Source organism: Oreochromis aureus, linkage group 7 (assembly GCF_013358895.1).
Source record: "Oreochromis aureus strain Israel breed Guangdong linkage group 7, ZZ_aureus, whole genome shotgun sequence".
Lineage (NCBI taxonomy): Eukaryota > Metazoa > Chordata > Actinopteri > Cichliformes > Cichlidae > Oreochromis > Oreochromis aureus.
Genome location: NC_052948.1, coordinates 30274568 through 30296889, shown reverse-complemented (window position 1 = coordinate 30296889; position 22322 = coordinate 30274568). Strand labels below are relative to the sequence as shown.

Genomic DNA, 22322 nt, shown 5'->3' with positions numbered 1-22322 from the left:
GTCAGGCTGGGTTCTAGCGGCCTTCAGCCTGGGTGCTGGGACAGGCACGGGAGGTGGCTGGACACCAGTTACCCCCACCCGAGAAACAGGAACGGGTGTGGAGGTAGACTGGGTCACAGCTGCTCTCGTCCTGGGAGCTGGCACAGGTGGGGGTGCCACAGAGACAGGCTGAGCCCTAGCTGCCTTCACCTGAGAAGGTGAAACAGGTGAAGGGGAAGGCTGAATCAGAGCCACTGTGCTGGCAAAAAAAGGTTGAGTAATGGGTGAGGAAATGGTGATTGAGTGGGAGAAATTATCAGGTGTAGCGGGGATAATGTCTTTAGCAGTGGTCTGAGATGGTGGAACAGTCTCTTTGGAGGCAGAGTGGTGCATATTAATAGGGTAGTCCAGAATGTCATCACAACATACAGTCTTTTGATTAGGTGGATAGTGAACAGTCTCTGGCTTGAAGTGAGAGGAAAGAAAAAAGTCTGTTTCGCTCACCACCGGGTGCTGCAGCTCCGAATGGGAAGTGTGATGGCGGCGGGCGCGCCGCTCTCTCCGGGAAGAGAGAGCGGGCGGGGTACACAGCCGAGCCTCTGGCGCGGGAGCCTCCGTTGAGCCGAGATGGGAGGCGAAGCCGCTGTGCCGTGGCGAGGCTGAAGGTCCGGTGCATGAGGCAGGTGGCGTGTCAGCGAGGAGCGGAGCCGCGATAGAGGGCGCAGCTGAAGCGCAGCGAGAAACGCCCACTCTCCGCGGCGGATGCTCCGGTGCAGGTGAGGCAGCAGGTGGAAGAACGCGGCATCTCCGAGGCCCGCCCAGAGCCAGGCGAGTCCCCTCGAAGACGTGCTCTCGCTCCGCGAAGAGCCGCTGTCTCTCCTTAAGCTTTTCCGCCCACAAGGAGAGCGCTGCCTCTTGCCGCTCAAAAAGGTCCGAGTCCGCTGGGTCAAAAGCGTGTCTTCTTGGCACGGGTCGTGTCATTCTGTCAGGAGTGTCGTGTGTGGAGGCGAGGAAGAGATGACCCAAACGCTGGACTCACAGTGCAGGATAATGGGGTTTATTGTAGGTAGGTTGGATGAACAGAACATGAACTGAAATGGCTGACTGGGTGGACGACTGACTGACTGAAGGACTGAATGGCTGGCTGACTGATCTGAACATACATGCGGAGAGACGACATTAACATCAATGACACGACAGTGAACGAGTGGAAACAGAGGACTTAAATACACAGACTGATGAGGATGATAATGAGAGACCGGTGAATACACAGCTGAACATAATCTGGCTAATAACACAAGAGACGAGCTGACACAGGAAAAGCAGGAAGAGAGAACATTTATGTGGCCACATAATGTAAACATAACCTAAACGTGACAAAACTGAAAACACTGGGTCACCGACCCAGGAACCCTGACCTTTGAGGCCAAGAGTTCCCCACCCCTGCCTTAGACAGTATCATCATGAAACATGCATTTTTACTGCTATGCAGATGACACTCAACTTTATCTATTCATAAAGCCAGATAACACACACCAATTAGTTAAACTGCAGGAATGTCTAAAAGAAATAAATACTTGGATGACCTCTAAATTTCTGCTTCTAAAATCCCATAAATCTCTTTATTTTTGCAAACTAGAAGTGAATGTTTTTTTTTTGTTGATGAGGATCTGCTGTAGAGAAACTCCAATTTCCTGCAGATGGACTACAAACAGATCATCCCACAGACTAGAGAACATCAGTACTTCCTGCAGGATGGATACAAAAATATCTGTTCAATTACTGAAGGTGGTGTTTGAAAGTAGAATGAATAAACAGCCTCTAAAGGAAAATAAAATGTTTGTCTCAGCGAGATCAGCTTCAAATCTTTCCTCTTCCTCCTCTTCCTTCCTCCTCTAATTTATTTTTACAGATTTCTTTCTTAATGTCAAATGCCGTTTCTGACAAATCCCACAAGGTGTCTGTGTCTCCTCCCATCCCAAAAATATTTATATTTATATTGTAAAATATAAAAAAGGGAAAGATTGTGCTTATTTTATGGTATAATTTTTGTTTGCATTGTTAAAGAAAACTTTTAATGGTTTCTCTTTTGCTCCTCTGCAAATTCCAGCAAACATTTTTAGGAAAAAAAACTGAACTCTAAGTTTGACAAATTGCACAGTAAATAATAATAATAATTATTATTATGATAGTAGTAGTAGTATTACTACTAATTATAATATGCAGACTAGCAGTGTGAGCAGTGTGACAGTTCAACTGTTAACGAGGGAGACGGCAAGGGGAAGGAAACTGTTCCTGTGTTGGGTAGTTCTGGTCTGCAGGCTTCTATACCATCTGCCAGAGGGCAGCAGGTCAAAAAGTCTGTGTCCAGGTTGTGAGGGGTCTGTGATGATTTTCCCTGCCCGCATCCTGGTTCTTGAGAGGTAGAGGTCCTGGATGGAGGGCAGGGGGGTGCTGATGATCTTTTCTGCTCTCCGTACAGTCCGCTGCAGTCTGCACCTGTCCTGTTTAGTGGCTGCACCATACCAGACTGTGATGGAGGAGCACAGGACAGACTCAATTATGTGTCCCACCCTCCCTCCCCTTTTCAATTCTTCTTCACTTCTATTTAGTACAGAGATCTGCCCGGCCTGGGAGCCACTGCCAGTCCCCTTCGAGGCCTTCCCCAAACCGCAGCTCAATTAATGTCCAAGCCATTCACATTTATCTACTAAAACACTGTCGAATCTAAAATGAGGACGTGGGCCCAGCTAGTGAAAACACACATTTTAGTAATTATCTGTATGACAAAGTGTTCCTGATGTTTATCAGCAGCTGAATAGACCTGTAATATTTATTTCTGAATAGAATAAATGGTTTCAGTTACTTTCTGTTTTGCACTGTTCCCACATGTTCACTTCATAGTGGTTCATAGTTCACAAAAAAGGAGTTACTGAGACCAGTTCAGGGTGGGACTGAATGACGATATGCGAGTATATATTCTCACATGTCTGTTAAGACATGTGAGAATTAAGACAATTAAAATGAAGACAATGGTTCGGTAATGTGTTAATTTATTTTTGTTAATTGAACCAAATCAGTCAAAAAGTTGGTGCCAGCTGTGTGAGTACAGGATGTGACGAGGATCTCACATCCTGAGTGAGGCAGCAGAGAGGCAGAACATAGGCAGCAGCAAACATCCTGTGGTTATATACAAAGAGCATCAAGTTTCTCAGAAGACAGGCAGAGGCAGCGGTGACACAGGTACAGACTTTCTTTACTGTATTATTACTATCTACATGTAGTAGTACAGATAGACGTACCTAAAATAGTCTGGTAAGAGCTTCTTCAATTGAGTACAGGTTCTGAAATGTAGTCAAAGTAGGAAAGTAAAAAGTAGCTCCTGTTAACATGTTCATTTATCCACCTTGAGGGATCACCAGTAAAACGCTTCATCTTTTTATTATTATTTATTAAGGCATTGAATGATTAAATATTATCACACACATGGATCTCTTTTGTTCAGAAAACCACAGGCTATAAAACAACATTTCACTGAGTTTTATATGAGAATGTGCATCTATCTAACTGTTACAAACTGGTGGGGAGAAGCTGCTTGCTTTGCAGGCACTGAGCTAAGAGGTGACCATAATTTAACTAATGAGACTGGGAAGCAAAACAGAACAAAATACACACAGGACAAGTCACTGTCAGAATAAAACTGGGGGAACAGCCGAATAAACATGAGGACAGAGACAACACAGAACAAGGGTCAGAATTTACCAGACATGATAGACTACACAGAGACATTACTGGAGGAACCAACAAATTAACATGGAGAAAAGACTGTCGTCACAGTGACCTATAACACAGGAAACTAGACACAAGAGGATGGGGACACAATAAGGGGAAAGATTACTGAAAAACTAAGGCTAGATAACAAACTGCAACCTGGATATACAAACTGACAGATCAGAACTATAATAAGCAAAACTAGGAGCTTCAACTCACAATATCAACTAAACCAGAATCAGAAGACAACCACAAACATTGGGTCACAGACACTTGTCAACACACTTTATTCCTTGTTGTCATACTTTACACGCCGCTGCAGCTTTTCAGCTCCTAGCTGAACACATCAACAACAACAGCAGTCAGGCTCCACTTTAATCCTTTTATATGCACCGTAGGCATGATGAACCAATGAGGTGAGTCCGTCTCCCCTGCAGCAGCACCACCAACCACATCCCACCACAGCATGACAGACGAGGACGCTAGATATAGGTTAGCTATTGGATGCAGATGATCTGCTGTGGTGACCCCTAAAAGAAGCAGCAAAAAAAAAAAAAGGAAGAAGATTGTTGTTAGCAGATTTTGTTTGGGTTATTCATTTCACCAGACTTACATAATACAAATCTATTCAAGTTATAATTTAAATATATAGTTAAGGTCATTCTGATTTATTTGGTTTTATTTCTTACAGGATTTCCGGATCAGTTTTTGTGTTGTGACAGCAGACTGAACAAACCCTGCAACACTGCAGCCTTCAGACCCGAGAGTGAGATTCTGCAGAGGAAAGTTTTGACCACATCCAGTTTGGGTCCAATTTATCTGAAAATGGCCTCAGATCCCCAAAAAATAGGAAGCACAGAGCGTAAACTTTCTTCATCAAAGAGCAAAGCAGGTGGGCAGAGATACATAAAAGTTCACTGGAGTAAAAAAAAAAAAAAGACAACACATCTAAAGACTTCAACATGTTAGACTTTACAAGAATTGTATACAAATTTAAGGAAAAAAGACAGATTACAGAGACCAGCATGTCAAATAAGTGCTGCTGGGGGAATAGTGTTCTTATGATAATTCAAACTAGGGGAATTTGACCTCCAGGAAATCAGAGTATTATAAAATTATATCACTGTAAAAAATAACATGATTCAGTGATGTATTCAACCTTTATTAAGTGAATTAAATTCTCTTCTGTTTAAATTAACACATTTAAAAGTAGCACACAGATTGATTACAAACTGTTTCACATGAACTTCTGTTCTGACTGCCTGCTACTGAGGGTGTGGGGGTTGGGGTGGAGGGTGGGGATCAAGACCATGGGAACAAGGACCAGTAGAGGGGAGAACGAACAATTATCACCCAGTGGAGAGAGCACAGTGGCACAGTTGTTAGCAAGAAGGTCCCGAGTTTGATTCCACCACCTGCTCATGGCCTTACTGTGTGGAGTTTGCATGTTCTCCTCCTGTTCTCGTGGGTTCTCTCCGGGTACTCCAACTTCCTCCCACAGTCCAAAGACATGCAGTTAGTGGGGTTAGGTTAACTGGTGATTCTAAATTTCCATTGGTGTGAATGGTTGTCTATCTCTTTGTTAGCCATGTAATAGACTGGTGACCTGTCCAGGGTGTACCCCGCCTCTCGCCCTATGACAGCTGGGATACTCTCAAGCCTCCATGACTCTGATAAAGATAACTGGAAGAGGATGGATGTTTGCACAGTCAGGAATCAGCGAAGGGAGGCAGTCATCAGAAAGGCTGTTTAAGTCAACTGCTCCTCTGGAACCCAACAGCTCGTAACAGGCAGAATGACATAGGACCAGATAAACACTTTATCACTAGTCAGCAGTATTTGTGCTTAAAAAAAACACACGAAAAAGAAGAAAATCGGGAGAAACAACAAAACAGACAAACCATCACTGGCAGCTATAAATGTTATTTTCATGTACTGAGCAACAATTATACTGGATTAGTGAGTTTTTACTCTACTGTAAGTGTCCTTATGTGTCTTGAAAAGTGCTTTTAAATAGAATGCATTTTTATTAGTATTAGTAGTGAAGCTGACTAAAGTTAATTTATTCTGTTTTATTATAAATCAGAGACTGAAGAGGAAAAATCGCAGCATGTCCAAGGTCACACTGGGACAGCGTGAGTAACATCATTACTGTTCTGAACTCAGTTTCTTTGTCATCTCTGCAAAGTCCTCAACAATAACCTATGTTTAAAAAAATCATGTGTGAATGAACAGGTTTCATTTTGTTGGATTTATTAAACTAATCTAAAGTTTGATGTTATTAAAGTATAAGGCTATATCAGTGAAGAAAAGTGTTTTTCCAATGACTCCATACTCAGTTCTTTTCATAAACATCAAGCTTACAATAGTAGTCATCTAAAGATGGTTTATATATAAGGTTAAATAACCCAACAATACTAGAATAAAAACTCCAACAATAAAATGATCTTCTATGACTTGGTGAGTGTAGGAAGGACAAACTCTCCTTCAAGAAGAACAAACAGAAAGAGCCTGAGAGAAGGGCAGCCATCCTCCTTGATAAGTTGGGAGGTGAAGGGAAAGAGAAAAGAAGAAACAGCAGTGAGAGACAAAATGTAATTCAAAATTCTATAATGCCATAACTCCGGATAGTTGTGTCATTAGGGGGCATTAGACATTAGACATTAGACTAACCTGAGGGTCCAGGGCTAATGTTCTATACAGTGCTAGTACAGTCAAAAAGTGTATGCATTTTTTTAGCAGGTGGAGGGGAAGCAAGGCACAGTGAATTAAACTGATCAAACTTTCTACCAGGCTGTCAATATGATGGAATAGGGGTAATCTCAAAACAAGATTTTGGTCATAGTTTTTATAGAGAGAATTTCTTGGCAAAGCCAAGTTACACAAGTCTTGCACTTTGGTGGTGTCAGGAACTCAGCTCTGTTTTTAGTGGATGAAAAGGCTTCATCAGGTGGTGGCCTCGAGGTTGCACTGGAGGGGTTTGCAGCAGAGTTTGAGGTGGTGGGAAAGAGAATCAGTACCTCCAAGTCTGAGGCCATGGTTCTCAGCTTGTTGTGTACTGTGTGCAGGCAGGAATGGTGGACCCAAAAGTGCAGACTCAGAGGCAAAAAGGTGAACTCATAACGCAGTTTTAATACTAGACGGCAAAACAGAAAACTGGCTAAAGTGAGAATACAAACAAACTAAGGAGGTAAGCAGACAGACGGAACACATTGAGAAATTAGGGAAATTGCGCACAGAACAAGGAAAACACAGGGCTAAAATACACTGAGGGACCAATCAGGGAATGGGAGAAAGGAGGGAAACACATCTGGGACAAATCAGGCCTAACGAGACAAGGAAAGCAAAACCAGACATACTGCACACAGGACAGGGACTACCAAAATAAAACAGTAAACATAACACAGCAACGTGAACCTGACACTGAGACAAAGACAAGAAAAAGACAGGGAAGGCATATGCCCAGACCTCTACATTGGAGAGACCAAACAGCCACTTCACAAGCGTATGGCACAACATAGAAGAGCCACCTCCACAGGACAAGACTCAGCAGTCCATCTACATCTTAAGGATAAAGGTCACTCTTTCGAGGATGCCAATGTTCACATATTGGACAGAGAGGACAGATGGTTTGAAAGAGGAGTGAAAGAGGCCATCTATGTCCACTGTGAGCAACCATCTTTGAACAGAGGCGGTGGTTTACGACACCAACTGTCTGCCATCTATAATCCAGTTTTGAGTTCCCTCCCCAGACGCCTTAACGCCCACTCACATCCTGGGCCATCTGACCTCAGGAATTCACATGACAAGGTGGGGCCAGGTTTCACAATGAGCTCACCCGAAACCCTGGCTGATTAGGGTCCCACCCGCTTTCACACCTTGGCTCATGTGATTAGAGGATCACCAGGGGTCCTTTGTCCCTCTTTGGGGATTCTCCCACCGGGTTTAAATCTGGGACTCTCGGCCATTTGACCTTAGAACTGAAGAAGCTTCTCGGATGAGAGGTGAAACGTCTTCAAGCAACTTAAAGAAGTCCAGACGCTTTTCTTTGCAAGCTCCTTTGACTACGATGACCTGGATGACTGAGAACCTTCACAGACATATGAACAAAACCTAAGACGGAAATCAGGCCGAATGGATAGCCAGCAGATAAGTTCTGGAGACTGACTGCGGAGCCATCATGGGTGGCCACACAGTTCAGGAGGCCACCCATGATGGCGAAAATGCCCAGCCAATGGCCTTGAAGGGGGCCTGCAATGGTGACGTGCAGGCCGAACAGGATGAGGCGAGGCAGGACCAGATGGCGGCGGCAAAGCAGGGGCAGCAGGCATGGAGACCTCTAGCATAGATGGCAGCATGGCAACCGCAGGCGATGGATTAGGTGGTGGAACTGCAGGTGGTGGCGCAGCAGGGAATGGCGTGGAAACCGCAGGTGGTGGTGCTGCAGGTGACAGCGCTGCAGGTGACAATGTAGAAAAAGCAGGTGGTGGCGCTGCAGGCGACAGCGTGGGAACCGCACGTAGTGGTGCTGCAGGCGATGGCGTGGAAACTGCAACTGGTGGCTGAACGGACTCACCAGAGCCGTAAGCGAACCCGAGGAGGTGCTTGGCAGGCTCACAGCGAACCCTCCAATGGAGACAGATGGCTGGAGCGGCCCCTCGGGCCCTCCAGCGGAGACAGATGACAGCTGAAGTGGCACCTTGGATCCTCCAGGGGAGACAGAAGATGGCTGGGGTGACTCCTCTGGAGGATCCAGCGGAGACAGACGGCTGGGCGGTGGTGTCCAGTGGTCACAGACACACGGCCGGCAGGTGCAGAGGCCCCTTACTGAACAGGTAGCTGAGCAGGTGACTGAGCTGGCAACAGAGTTGATGCGAGTGCAGGGACCAGCAGAGACGGCAGCCTCCCTGTGAACAGTAACACGGAGAGGCAGAGCAGCTGGCACAGAAGAAACAGTCTGTGTGTAATTAGTTCTCTGCTCATTCAGAGCAGATAACTTTTCTTTGAAAGAGTCTTTTTATGTCAAAAAAAAAAAAAAATCAGCAGCCACAGAATAATCCAGTCTAAGTGTTAATGGTGATGGCGTATGGTCAGGCATAGGCTGAGAAATCACAGAATTGACAGGCTGAGGAGTTTCTCTGGAAAGCAAAATGGTATTACTCACTGTGGGTTTAATACCAGGGACCACAGCCACAGCTGACGTGGGCTGGATAACAGTCTCAGGCGGAGGATGAAGATGAAGGGTGTTGAGTTGGAAATCTGAGATTAGTTTTGGAGTGACTGCAACAGCCAGGGGAGTCCGGAAATCAGTCACTGTAGCCGGTCAGCCAAGATGCACCGATATTCCCTACCAGAACTCTTCAGCCACTGCTCACACAAAACATCCATTGCATGAATTAAATCTTCCCGAAGCTCCTCAGAAGGGACGAGTGCTGCTGGGTACATTGTGTGGCTGCGATCTTCTCTCATGTAATGTGTGCAGGCAGGACTGGTGGACTAAAAAAAGTGCAGACTCACAGAGGTGAAAAGGGTGAACTCAAAACGCAGTCTTAATAATGAACACAAGGAAAATTAACTAACCTGGGGAATACAAATAAACTAGACATGCAAGGCAGACAGACAAAAAACAAAGTGAGGTGTGATGGACATCACAACACAGACCAAGGAAAACACAGGGCTTAAATATACAGAGGGAGCAAACAGGGAATGGGAGATAGGAGGGAAACACAGCTGGGGCAAAGCCGAGCTAACAAGACAAGGAAAGCAAAACCAGACACATTAACATAGGACACAGACTGTCAAAGTAAAACAGGCAGTGACAGGAACACACAGATGTGGGACCAGAGCAAGCATGGAGATGGAGACTAGACACAGTGCAGAGGGAGTACAGAAACCAAAACCTGAGAGCTAGAAAATCTCAAACCGAGAAAAACTGGACACATAGAAAACACAAAACAAAAACCCAAAACACTTGCAGCTAAAAACCATAATGAGAACGAAATAAAAATGACAAAACTCAAAGTGCTGGGTGGTACCTTAACACGGCTGGGAAAGGGTGAAGTGTCCACTCCGGTTCAGAGACAAGATTGCGTTCCAAATGGAGAAGTTTAAATATCCTAAGGTCTTGTTCATGAGTAACAGGAGACGGGGGCGGTACCGGTTTGTGGTGGTGAAGAGAGAGCTGAGCATAAAAGTGAAGTTGTCGATTAATCGGTCAATCTATGTGTCTACCCTCACCTATGATCACAAGTGTTGGGTCTTCGCTTCAGCAGACCCGCTAGTTCAGAGACTGATCACTCGTGAAGAAAGCAAGACAATGACGGAACCGGGTTTTACTTGCTAGCAAGGGAGGCTGGTCGGAACCAGGATGTTTCCTAGCCAACTTCAAATAAACAGCCTTCCTTGCAGCCTTTTATTCTGAGAATACAAGCACCACCCATTGTAAAAGAAAAAGAAGAATTGTGTGTGTGTGTATGCATGTGCGAGAATGTGTGTGTGTGTGTGTGTGTAGGTGCCCATGAGTGTGTGTGTTTGTGTTTGGGGGTGCGTTTGTGTGACTTCCTGCTCACCATAGGGTCATAAAGGCAGGAAGTTTACTTAACAAGAAAACAGAACCTTCACCTAGGATGTGCCTATAATAAAACACTACAGTCTCCCCCACCATTCAACAGGGTGGGGAGGGGGTCAGAAACAAAGGAATGTCTTTGATCATATGGCTTGAACCAAGACTTACAAATTTAAGTACAATAATGGCAACCTTTAACAATTTGACTCCAACAACATGCTTTGTGTTTTGACTGAAAGAATGAAATGTTGGATACAAGCAGCAAAAATTAGCTTTCTCCAAAGGGTGGCTAGCCTCTCCCTTGAGATAGGGTGAAGTAGAGCAGAGAGCCACTACCACTTCAATTCAGGTAGGTTTCACACATGTCCTACAGAGCAGAGGTCCTGGTGGACACAGTGGAGATATTATCTCTCTCGGGTGGCCTGGGAACACCTCTGTGCCCAAGTAGGTGGAGGTGGTCAAGACGTCTGGGCTTATCTCCTTAGACTGTTGTCCTCGTAACCTGCATAGATGGTTTAAATCTAGTCATCTTAAAAGCAGCCCATTAGGAATGATAAAGTGATTATCAAAAGTGACTATCAAAGTATAACTGTCTCAGGAAGCCACAGCTATCACAGTTCCAAGTGATAAAACCAAGGGGAACATCCACAGGACCACAGATTCGGGTCTTCCATTTCTTAGTTAGCTGGCTAAACACATCAACATTTTCAACCTTCTCTGATTTCAGGGAGCTGGAAATCTGTAGAACACATATGAACATTTACACTTTAAGGATCAAAGTGTACAAATATGCTTAAACTTGTATTGCTCTATTTCCACTTTTTCTACAGAAATATCTCTTCCAGATACAACAATATCATATCTAAAAGTAATCTGATCCATTCAGGACCCCTTTCTGTCTACCAGCTGAGACCAAAGAAAGAGAAGTTAGAGTCTTTTACAAAAATGACTGTTGGTGAAAAAAATCTGGACAAGACAAACAGAACGATCTTACTTGTGGGTGAAACAGGAGCAGGAAAATCTACATTGATCAATGCTCTGTTCAACTACAGCATAGGAGTGAAGTGGGAGGAAAAAGTCTGGTTTCAGATCATAGAGGAGGAGAAGAGAAGTCAGTCTGAAAGTCAGACATCAGATGTGATCGTGTACGAGATCTTTGGTTTTGAAGATAAAAATTTGCCCTACTCTCTGTCCATCATCGATACTCCTGGATTTGGATGCACCAAAAAGCCTAAAGATGATGGCAAAGTCAGTGAAAAATTATTTCAGTTGTTTCAATCAGAGGATGGAGTTTATAAAGTCCATGCAGTGGGTCTGGTGATGAAAGCGACAGGTAATCGACTGAGCGAACGACTGAAATATATCCTTGATTCAGTGATGTCTCTGTTTGGAAAGAACCTGGAGGAAAACATTGTGGCGCTCATCACACACTCAGATGGAGTAAAACCTAAAAATGTTCTTGAAGCTCTTGAAACTGCAAACATTAAATGTGCCAAAAATCAGAAGTATGAGCCTGCTCACTTCCTGTTTGATAATCAACAGAACACACTGAGAACAAAAGACAACAACTGTGCTCTGGAGGCAGCATGGAGAGTAACAGAGAGAGGAATGAGTCAATTCACACAATTTCTGAAAGAATCTAAACCTCAAAAACTTAAGAAAACTGTTGAAGTGTTGAAAGAACGTATCACACTGACAGCCTGCATCCAAAACCTGGAAGACAGAATCAAACAGACTGAACTGAAACAGAGAGAAATCAAACAGATTCAAGAAGCTCTGCAAAAACATGAGGGAGAGATGAAGCAGAATGAGAATTTCACTGTAGAAGTTGATGAGGTCTACAAAGATAAACAAAATGTTGATGGTGGGATGTGGTTGTTTTTTTATCAAGGAGCTGTCTGCTGTAAAGTCTGTGAGGAGAACTGTCACTATCCTGGATGCACAAAGGCTTGGTATCCTAAACACTGTGAGGTCATCAAAGATGGCTGCTGCACTGTTTGTACCAACAAGTGTCCTGCATCAGATCACGTGAAAGAAAATTGGATCTATGTGACCAAGACAAAGAAAGTTCAAAAGACTGTGCAAGAAATGAAGGAAAAGTATGAGAAGAATAAATCAGAAAGTCATAAAAAGTTGAGTCTGTTGGAAAATCTGAAAAAAGAAATGGATCAACTGACAGCAGAGAAGTCACAGTTCCTGGATGAGTCCTACCAACATGTTGTCAGACTGGAGGAGATCGCTCTGAAAGCTGATTCAGCGTCCACTATTGTCCACTTGGACTTCCTGATTGAGAAGATGAAGGAGAGAGGAGACACAGAGAAGGTCCAGAAACTGGAGGAGATGAAGAAGCAGAGAGAGTGAAGGAATCAGAGCAGGAATGGAGTACATAAGGCGTAAAAAAAACAAAAAAAAAAACAGGACCTCATAACTGTTTCAGTAATGATGTAAGTGATGAAGATGACTGTGAGGAAACAAGTATATTTCATTATAATCATGACTGATGTAAAATACTATATGTAACTCAGGTTGTTGCTGTATATTGCAGAATTTAACAGTTAATCCCAGTTTTACTATTTTTAAACTAAAAAACTATTAACTATTAAATTCTGCAATATACAGCAACAACCTGAGTTACATAAACTGAAGCTGGATATAAGGATTAAGTGTTTAAAGTTTTTAGAGAAGGTTTAGTGCCATTTTGTGACAGTACAGAAGATGAGATCACTGGGTTTGGGGTTAGTTCCTTCTAATAGATAAGGGGCCACTTTTGTACCAACCCTGGGTGAGTTTTATGTTGAAAACTCGAGCATATACTGTCCACTCTTCAGCAGTAAGTGATTCTTGTTTGGCTAGACACACTGAACAATTTTCTTTGAAAAATTAACTTTGCCAACATCCCTGGATTGAATTAATTATTCAGAGCTTTGAAGGGAAAAACAAAATCTAAGCATCCTGATTTAAGTTAATGGAAAAATCTGAAAAGCGAAGTACAATTTATAGAGAAAATGGGCCAAAACCCCCCCCCCAAAACAAAACATGGAGAATGGATATGAGTAAAGATGATGTTGTATGATGGGAAATCATAAATATATAATCTTTTTTTTAATATGCAATTATGATACATTTAATATAAATGTGTTATTATTTTAATGTTTTGTATGTTGAGTAAATGTGTTACTGGTTTGTGATTTGCTTTTATATGAATTACAATTATGGTTATTATATATTTTTTCCTTTTTTTGTACCCTTTTTTTCTATTTTCTATTAATTATAGTTTCAGGAATAAACATTTTAATGTTAATTTTTGGTCAATAAACAGATTTTATGAACAGCCTCTGAGTTTATCATGTTTTTCTGTTATAATTAAGTTTTTTATAGTGAAATAAAACTAAACTACAAGCTAAAACTAGGTGTGGAAAAAATAAGTTCACTGAAATAAAAATTTAAGCTTAAACTAACTGGAACAATATTGTGTACTTTGAGGCAAACGTAGAAGAAGGTGAGGTCCTGTGGAGGTGAAGTGGCTCCTCAGTGAGGAAATATTCCTGCAGAAATTCTTCACATTTGATGATTTTCTGATTTTCTCTAAGCTGATTGAATCATCTGTAGCAGCCTTCAACCAGCAGCCTCCAGAGAGGAAGATGATCCTCAGTCAGCTGAGACAAACAGGAGAGTCCTGTCTAATGAGAGAAACATGAATCTGAGCTTCAGATCAAACAAAAGATTATTTGGAGGATGAGGACCATTTTTAGGGTTTTGTGCTATAGGACTAATTCTGTTTCCATTATACGCGTTTCCCTTCAGCATCCTACGGAGGATGCATTTGAAGGCCGATTACCTCACAGTGATGTGACGAAGGCTGTCCCAATTCGAAGGATGCTCCAAAACCGGGCGACAAATGTGTCCTTCATTTCCCCAGATTTGAAGGATGGGTCAGGTGTATCCTGCGTGGCCCAACCTATCCCAGAATTCAAAGCGCGGTGGTGGCTTTGGATATTTTTTTCGTAAAAACGGCAGATGGCTGAAGCGGGGCAGCCGAAGAGTAAACAGTTAAAAGTAAGTACTGAATATTTTGTCACTTATTTATGTGCTTTGGCCACATGTCGGCAACGTTATGTGACAGTAGTGATGTTAGTACTTGTAGCGTCAACTTGGTTTTAAAGCCTTTACTTTAAAATATACGCCGTTCAATAGTTGACCTTAATCTTACAAAGAATGTGACGATTTTATGGATAATTAAAGTCAGTCATATATCCACAAACACAACAAGCTGTAAGTCAGTAAATGCTGCTCGGTTTGCAGTCCTGAATATCACGGCACAAGCAGGATTCACTGCACTGTTAATGTTAGCTATGTTATATTGCTGCCTCTGTTCGGTGGTGTCGAGCCAAACAGACTTTAACGTGTGTTTGAACGAGCTGACGGTTCACTCGTTAAGCTGAAAGAAAGATGCTTTAATCACAGGAGTCACACATGTGTCCACTGGACCATCTGGGAACTCTTCTTGTTTAGCACTCGTAATAACACAAACACTAAATCTATGGGCAGAAATCTGTGCCATCAGAAACTGAATTTGAATAAGTTAAATTTGAATTTGAATTGCTCGGATTGAACCTGAATTGTAACTTGAATAAATGCTTTTAAAAACTGAATATGAATTAGCCTAATTTGAAATTCAATTTATTGGTTTGAAAATGATCATCACTAAATTGAAATTGAATTTTATTTTTGAAAATGAATTCATTTGCTTTGAAACTGTATTTTATTTTTTAGAAATTTAGCTCTCGAATAATTTCAGTTTCACTCTCACCATTCAATTTCAGTTCCAAAATTCAGTTTTTTGGAACTTACATCCGGTTCGGGTTCAAGAGTAAACGAGCGCAGATTAATAGAACTACGTTTTACTAGCGGACCGAAAGTGTTACTGACGGGAATCTACAGCATCTTGAGATGAATTAAGACTTCAGAAGTCATTTGTCATGTCGAATGACCAGCGGATAAACTCTCAGGTTGGTAATAAATGTATTACATGTATAAGAACAAGCGTCATGTTAACAAATGATAGCCATACAGTACCTTTTATGCTTATTGTAGCTGTTAGCTAAAAACGCTAATTTAGCCTAGTTTGCCCTGAATTCAGCTTTGACAAACAAATATGATCGACTGTTTCTAGTAGAATTCCAAAGTTGTCATCTTGTACCCTGTCAGAGCCCTGTATGCTTGCAGAGACCCCTGCAGTAGGGAAACGTGCAAAACGGTGTCCAAACCTTTGTATTTTAGCTTTACACAGCATCCCAACACTTTAGCTCACTTAATAACTTTAGCTAAAGTGAATAGTTAGTCTAATTCATTAGTGCAGCATTACTGTACCACAGGCCTTCAAGGTGGCTGTAGTTAAACCTTTACTCAAAAAGCCATCTCTAGACCCAGCAGTCTTAGCTAATTATAGGCCAATCTCCAACCTTCCTTTCATATCAAAAATCCTTGAAAGAGTAGTTGTCAAACAGCTAACAGATCATCTGCAGAGGAATGGCTTATTTGAAGAGTTTCAGTCAGGTTTCAGAGCTCATCACAGCACAGAAACAGCTTTAGTGAAGGTTACAAATGATCTTCTTATGGCCTCTGACAGTGGACTCATCTCTGTGCTTGTCCTGCTAGACCTTAGTGCGGCGTTCGATACTGTTGACCATAATATCCTATTAGAGCGATTAGAACATGCTGTAGGTATTACAGGTACTGTACTGCAGTGGTTTGTATCATATCTATCTAATAGACTCCAATTTGTACATGTAAATGGAGAGTCCTCTTCACACACTAAGGTCAATTATGGTGTTCCACAGGGTTCGGTGCTAGGACCAATTCTGTTTACATTATACATGCTTCCCTTAGGCAGTACCATTAGAAGACATAGCATAAATTTTCACTGCTATGCAGATGACACCCAGCTCTATCTATCCATGAAGCCAGGAATGTCTTAAAGACAAAGACCTGGATGGCTGCTAACTTTCTGCTTCTTAATTCAGATAAAACTGAGGTTATTGTACTCGGCCCTGAAAATATTAGAAATATGGTATCTAACCAGATTCTTACTCTGGATGGCATTACCTTGGCCTCCAGTAATGCTGTGAGGAACCTTGGAGTCATTTTTGACCAGGATATGTCCTTTGATGCACATATTAAACAAATATGTAAGACTGCTTTCTTCCATTTGTGCAACATCTCTAAAATTAGAAATATCGTGTCTCAGAGTGACGCTGAAAAACTAGTTCATGCATTTATTACTTCCAGGCTGGACTACTGTAATTCTTTATTATCAGGAAGTCCTAAAAACTCGCTGAAAAGCCTTCAGCTAATCCAAAATGCTGCAGCAAGAGTACTGACAGGGACTAGAAAGAGAGAGCATATTTCTCCTGTTTTGGCTTCCCTTCATTGGCTTCCTGTTAAATCCAGAATTGAATTCAAAATCCTGCTCCTCACATACAAGGTCTTAAATAATCAGGCCCCATCTTATCTTAATGACCTTGTAGTACCATATCACCCTAATAGAGCACTTCGCTCTCGCACCGCAGGCTTACTTGTTGTTCCTAGAGTATTTAAAAGTAGAATGGGAGGGAGAGCCTTCAGTTTTCAGGCCCCTCTTCTGTGGAACCAGCTTCCAGTTTGGATTCGGGAGACAGACACTATCTCTACTTTCAAGATTAGGCTTAAAACTTTCCTTTTTGCTAAAGCATATAGTTAGGGCTGGACCAGGTGACCCTGAATCCTCCCTTAGTTATGCTGCAATAGACATAGGCTGCCGGGGATTCCCATGATGCATTGAGTTTTTCCTTTCCAGTCACCTTTCTCACTCACTATGTGTTAATAGACCTCTCTGCATCGAATCATATCTGTTATTAACCTCTGTCTCTCTTCCACAGCATGTCTTTCGTCCTGTTTTCCTTCTCTCACCCCAACCGGTTGCAGCAGATGGCCGCCCCTCCCTGAGCCTGGTTCTGCCGGAGGTTTCTTCCTGTTAAAAGGGAGTTTTTCCTTCCCACTGTCGCCAAAGTGCTTGCTCAGAAATGGTAAATGGCCTGTATTTATATAGCGCTTTTCTGGTCCCTAAAGACCCCAAAGCGCTTTACATATCCAGTCATTCACCCATTCACACGCACATTCACACACTGGTGATGGTAAGCTACGTTGTAGCCACAGCCACCCTGGGGCGCACTGACAGAGGCGAGGCTGCCGGACACTGGCGCCACCGGGCCCTCTGACCACCACCAGTAGGCAACGGGTGAAGTGTCTTGCCCAAGGACACAACGACCGAGACTGTCCGAGCCAGGGCTCGAACCGGTAACCTTCCGATTACAAGGCAAACTCCCAACTCTTGAGCCATGATCGTTGATATGCCATGATATGATTGTTGGGTTTTTCTCTGTACCCATGAAGCGCCTTGAGGCGACTTTTGTTGTGATTTGGCGCTATATAAATAAAATTGAATTGAATTGAATTACTGGATCACCTCTGTTTGAAGTGATATGATATGTGACTATCACTGTGTTTAACTACCATAATAATTCTTAGGGTACTGAGTGCATGCTTAATTAGTTGGGTTTTTTTTTAAACATACTGCTCCATTGCTATGTTTGACAGGCTGAAGTTGTCGGGTCACCTCCTAAATCGACCATCTTTTACAGGTGTTTTGTGCCAGAAATGGAGTGTCCACTGAAGACTGAAGATATTGAATCTCTACGCCTTGCCATTGATCCCTCCTGTGCCTTCATCTAGACAAGAGACATTAACCACTCTCACATGCTCTGTACATCACCTCCTACATCACCTTCCCTGACAGTCGTAGCTTGGCTCATCTGAGGGTGAAATTATAAGAATGTGTTATTTTGCAAAGTGCTCTCTAGGGTTCCTAAATAAAATATGGCATTGAGGTCATTTCTTTTGAATTAATCCCTTCTTCTGAAATATAAGAACCTCTCCTGGTTTTAATGGCACTTTGGATTTCCTTACTTTCTGTTCCACTCCCAACCCCAAATAGATGCTGACACAGTAACATGGAAGAGGGAAAGAAGTTGGAAAGGACTACTACAAATAAACCTGATGCCTAACAATGAAAAATGTAAAATAATAATAATAATAATAATAATGATAAAGATAAAAGATGAAGTAACAAGTTTTTAGTTTCATGTTTATTCCGAATGATCATCCAGATGTCTGTGACATGTGATGACAAACACCATAATGGAAGGCCTTTGTCATCACATGCTTAAACTCGTATATTTTTGCATATGCTGAACAGGCAGTCAGACATGCTGTAACTGTGGGGTAGAAAACTGCATGAACACCATACGGCAGGGGTCTCAAACTCTAGTCCTCAAGGGCCGCTGTCCTGCAACTTTTCCATGTGTCCCTGTTGCAACACACCTAGTAGGTCATTAGCAAGAGTATAGAACTTGACTGCATGCTGAGTTGGCAATTCAGCCATTTGATTCACGTTACAGCAGCTCATGAGTGAATGAACATGGTGCAATAAAAGTAATTTTAGAAGTATATGTTTCCAAATACATACATTTACTTAAATTTACTTGAGTAGGTAGGGTTAGGGGTTGCCACCTCAGCATGCAGTCAAGTTCTATACTCTTGCTAATGACCTACTAATTGTATTCAGGTGTGTTGCACCAGGGACACATGGAAAAGTTGCATGACACCGGCCCTCGAGGACTGGAGTTTCATAAGGAATATGACAGGTGTGGTTGAACTGCATGAAGACTCTGAAGTTTCTCTTCTCTTCTGGCAGGACAGGAATGTAGCCTTGTCCTGTGAGCCACCATAAGGATGTACTTGGAGTAGAACTGGACTGTCACCGGCCTCAGGCTCTTCACCTTTTCAAAGACAAAGCAGTCATTTAGATAAAATATTAGATATTGTTTACCTGTAAATGCACAAAGTAAATTTAGAAATGTAATTCTTGTCAAGAGTGATGAAGCACTGATAGTGTAATCTACAGCTGTGGTCAAACGTTTAGAGAATGAGAAAGTGTTGTTTGTTTATTTACAAAGTTTGCTGTTTCAGTGATAGTTGAATATCATATTATATCACTTCAAACAGAGGTGATCCAGTAATGCTGCACTAATGAATTAGACTAACTATTCACTTTAGCTAAAGTTATTACGTTAGCTAAAGAGTTGGGATGCTGTGTAAGACATAAATAAAGCTCAAATACAAAGGTTTGGACACTGTTTTGCACGTTTCCCTACTGTAGGGGTCTCTGCAAGCATACAGGGCTCTGACAGGGTACAAGATGACAACTTTGGAATTCTACTAGAAACAGTCGATCATATTTGTTTGTCAAAGCTGAATTCAGGGCAAACTAGGCTAAATTAGCGTTTTTAGCTAACAGCTACAATAAGCATAAAAGGTACTGTACGGCTATCATTTGTTAACATGACGCTTGTTCTTATACATATAATACACTTATTACCAACCTGAGAGTTTATCCGCTGGTCATTTGACATGACGAATGACTTCTGAAGTCTTAATTCAGCTCAAGACGCTGTAGATTCCCGTCAGTAACACTTTCGGTCCGCTAGTAAAACGTAGTTCTATTAATCTGCGCTTGAACCGGAACCGGATGTAAGTTCCAAAAAACTGAATTGTAGAACTGAAACTGAATGGTGAGAGTGAAACTGAAATTATTCGAGAGCTGAATTTTTAAAGGATAAAATGCAGTTTCAAAGCAAATGAATTCATTTCCAAAATATAAAATTCAATTTCAATTTAGTGATGATCATTTTCAAACCAATAAATTGAATTTCAAATTAGACTAATTCAAATTCAGTTTTCAAAAGCATTTATTCAAGTTACAATTCAGATTCAATCTGAGCAATTCAAATTCAGTTTCTGATGGCACAGATTTCTGCCCATATAAATCCTCCTTCTCTTGTGCTGTTTTGTAGCAGTGTGTACACCTGAGACTGTCACCTGTCTGTCTGTCCTGCACTCTCTCTCTTTTCTTTCTCTCTGATTGTGTAATAAAAGTATGAACATGTATTTTTAAGTTACACTTGTGTTTGAATCCTGCAGCTTATCACACATTTAATTTCCATGTGTGACAACTGCAAGTGTCCAGAGTGAGGACAGACTGAGGGACCCACTGCTGCACATCATCTGCGAGGCTTTGCACCCCTGATGATCCACCAGGACAAACTCAGCAGTGTGTGAGGAAGAGGAGGAGGAAGAGCCAGCAGCACCTGACAGATGGAGAGAATAGACAGACTGTTCCCTGTTTGTGAAGGACTGCTGGAAAAGTTTAAAATAACTAATTGTCTGTCCTGAATCAGTCTTATTAGGTAATGTTCAAATAATTTTATCATTTGTCAGTGTTTTCACTGTGGGAGAAAGTACTCAGGGCCTTCAAGTTACACACTATGAAAGGCAGAAACAAGTTTAATATTCACAAACCTAAAGTATGTATCAGCAGCAGAATGGAGCTAAAAATGTTTTTGTCAGTTAAATGAAGCTTTGAGTATTTTTGATTAGTAGCACTGCTGTGTTTGTTGCATCATATTGCTGTAATTGTTTATATCAGTGACTGTAGAAAACATGAACAACGCGACAGCACTTCCTCCTGTTGTGCAAAAATGAAGCCAAAATATCCCGCTTGTGGAGGCTGACATCAAGCATTTTTGGAGCCAGAGTCTACGCAGTAGTGACTTGAGGTGGAATGACTGTGTCGTGCTCTCGCCCACACACCCTCAGGATGTGACCGCAAACACACTCCCCTACACTTTTTACATAGCCGGCTGCTCCAGTTTATTTATCGCAACTGACGACTCATTCAATTAAGGGGGCTCTCTCTGGTGGTACGCAGGAAATCTCAATATTTTTTTTTAAATTGAATAATATACCATTGTGGGGACATGCAAAGACAACACGAGAGTTCCTGAGGCTCTTCTGGGAGCCGGAGTCAACCAGAAAACGTGCACCCGAGTGTGAGTCCTCTATAAAGAGTAGCCTTTCCTTATTGCCAGCGGTCGCAGCCGCTACGGAGCGCTGGCAGGCTCGTTTCCCTGCAAAGGCGGCACGGCGCTGTCACACTGATCGTAAAAACACAGCCCTTTTCTGTGGTGCCGCGGTGCCATGGTCCCAGCCACCATCGACGAGTCGGAGGCCCCCAGGAGAATCAGTAGGGGCGCAGGAGATGTCGTCGGTGAGTTGGGAACTATCACCTGGATGCCGAAGCTCCTGGTAGCCAGGAGAATGCGATCTGCTTCTTCTGCAAGTGAGTGGAAATCCTTTGCGGCCAGCAGCGGGGAGTTGGCGAGGCCAGCGCACACCCCCAACTGTCAGAGGAAGACGTGAGTGAAGAGGAATCCGCCGTCATCCGTAGCAAGAAAAGCGTGCTCTCCATGAGCTCAAGAGCGGCACCATCACCCAGGCCCGAGAGAGAGAGTAGTTTCTTGGCCACTCTGCATCGGAGAGGGAGTCGCACCGCAGCAGCAGCACATTGAGAGCGGTGTATTTCCCTTGGGCTGGGATCCCGGAGGAGGGTCATTACACAGTGGGTGGACAGCGGATCCAGCAAGACCACCTTATGATGGTATTTCGTGTCGTCGGGCGAAACGTCACGAAGAGTAAACTGAGTTTTGACGTGCACGAACCACGAAGGAAGGACGTGAAATCCAAAAATCCATCAGTTTAACTGCCACTGCAAAAATTTAAACGTACAGCTCTGCTATCACTTCCAACACAAATGAAGACAGAAAACTAAAACAGCAGTGGCGTTTGTAGGGTTACTGAAGTTGGGCTAGCTGGTATATAATGATGTGCTGCGTGGTTGCTAGCTACACAGCTATGGTTAGCATAATATAAACACAGTGAAGCTGGAGGATGAACGCTAACTTTTTTCCCACTCGATGAGGGATCCTGATGTTTAGGAACAAATGTACCTGCATGGCAGGATGCTGTTAACCCTTTAAAACCAAGCTAGCACAATAATTTTTTTTGCATATGA

General features: G+C 42.6%; 1 protein-coding gene across 1 annotated transcript; it reads left to right on the top strand.

Annotated features, from left to right (window-relative positions):
* Positions 1–3155: 3155 nt before the first annotated feature.
* LOC120440872 lies at positions 3156–13643 on the top strand. Its single transcript, XM_039614330.1, has 4 exons — positions 3156–3222; positions 4442–4642; positions 5837–5885; positions 11146–13643. The coding sequence occupies exons 2-4, from the start codon at positions 4576–4578 to the stop codon at positions 12674–12676; spliced, it is 1647 nt and encodes a 548-aa protein (XP_039470264.1). The 5' UTR covers positions 3156–3222; positions 4442–4575; the 3' UTR covers positions 12677–13643.
* The last annotated feature ends 8679 nt before the right edge of the window (positions 13644–22322 follow it).

What these genes read in the sequence shown, in the direction of transcription:
- LOC120440872 (XM_039614330.1), top strand. Translation starts at nt 4,576, where the DNA reads ATGGCCTCAGATCCCCAAAAAATAGGAAGCACAGAGCGTAAACTTTCT. An exon ending in TTCATCAAAGAGCAAAGCAG is followed by an intron (nt 4,643 to 5,836) that starts GTGGGCAGAGAT and finishes ATTATAAATCAG; the next exon opens with AGACTGAAGAGGAAAAATCG. An exon ending in CAAGGTCACACTGGGACAGC is followed by an intron (nt 5,886 to 11,145) that starts GTGAGTAACATC and finishes CTTTTTCTACAG; the next exon opens with AAATATCTCTTCCAGATACA.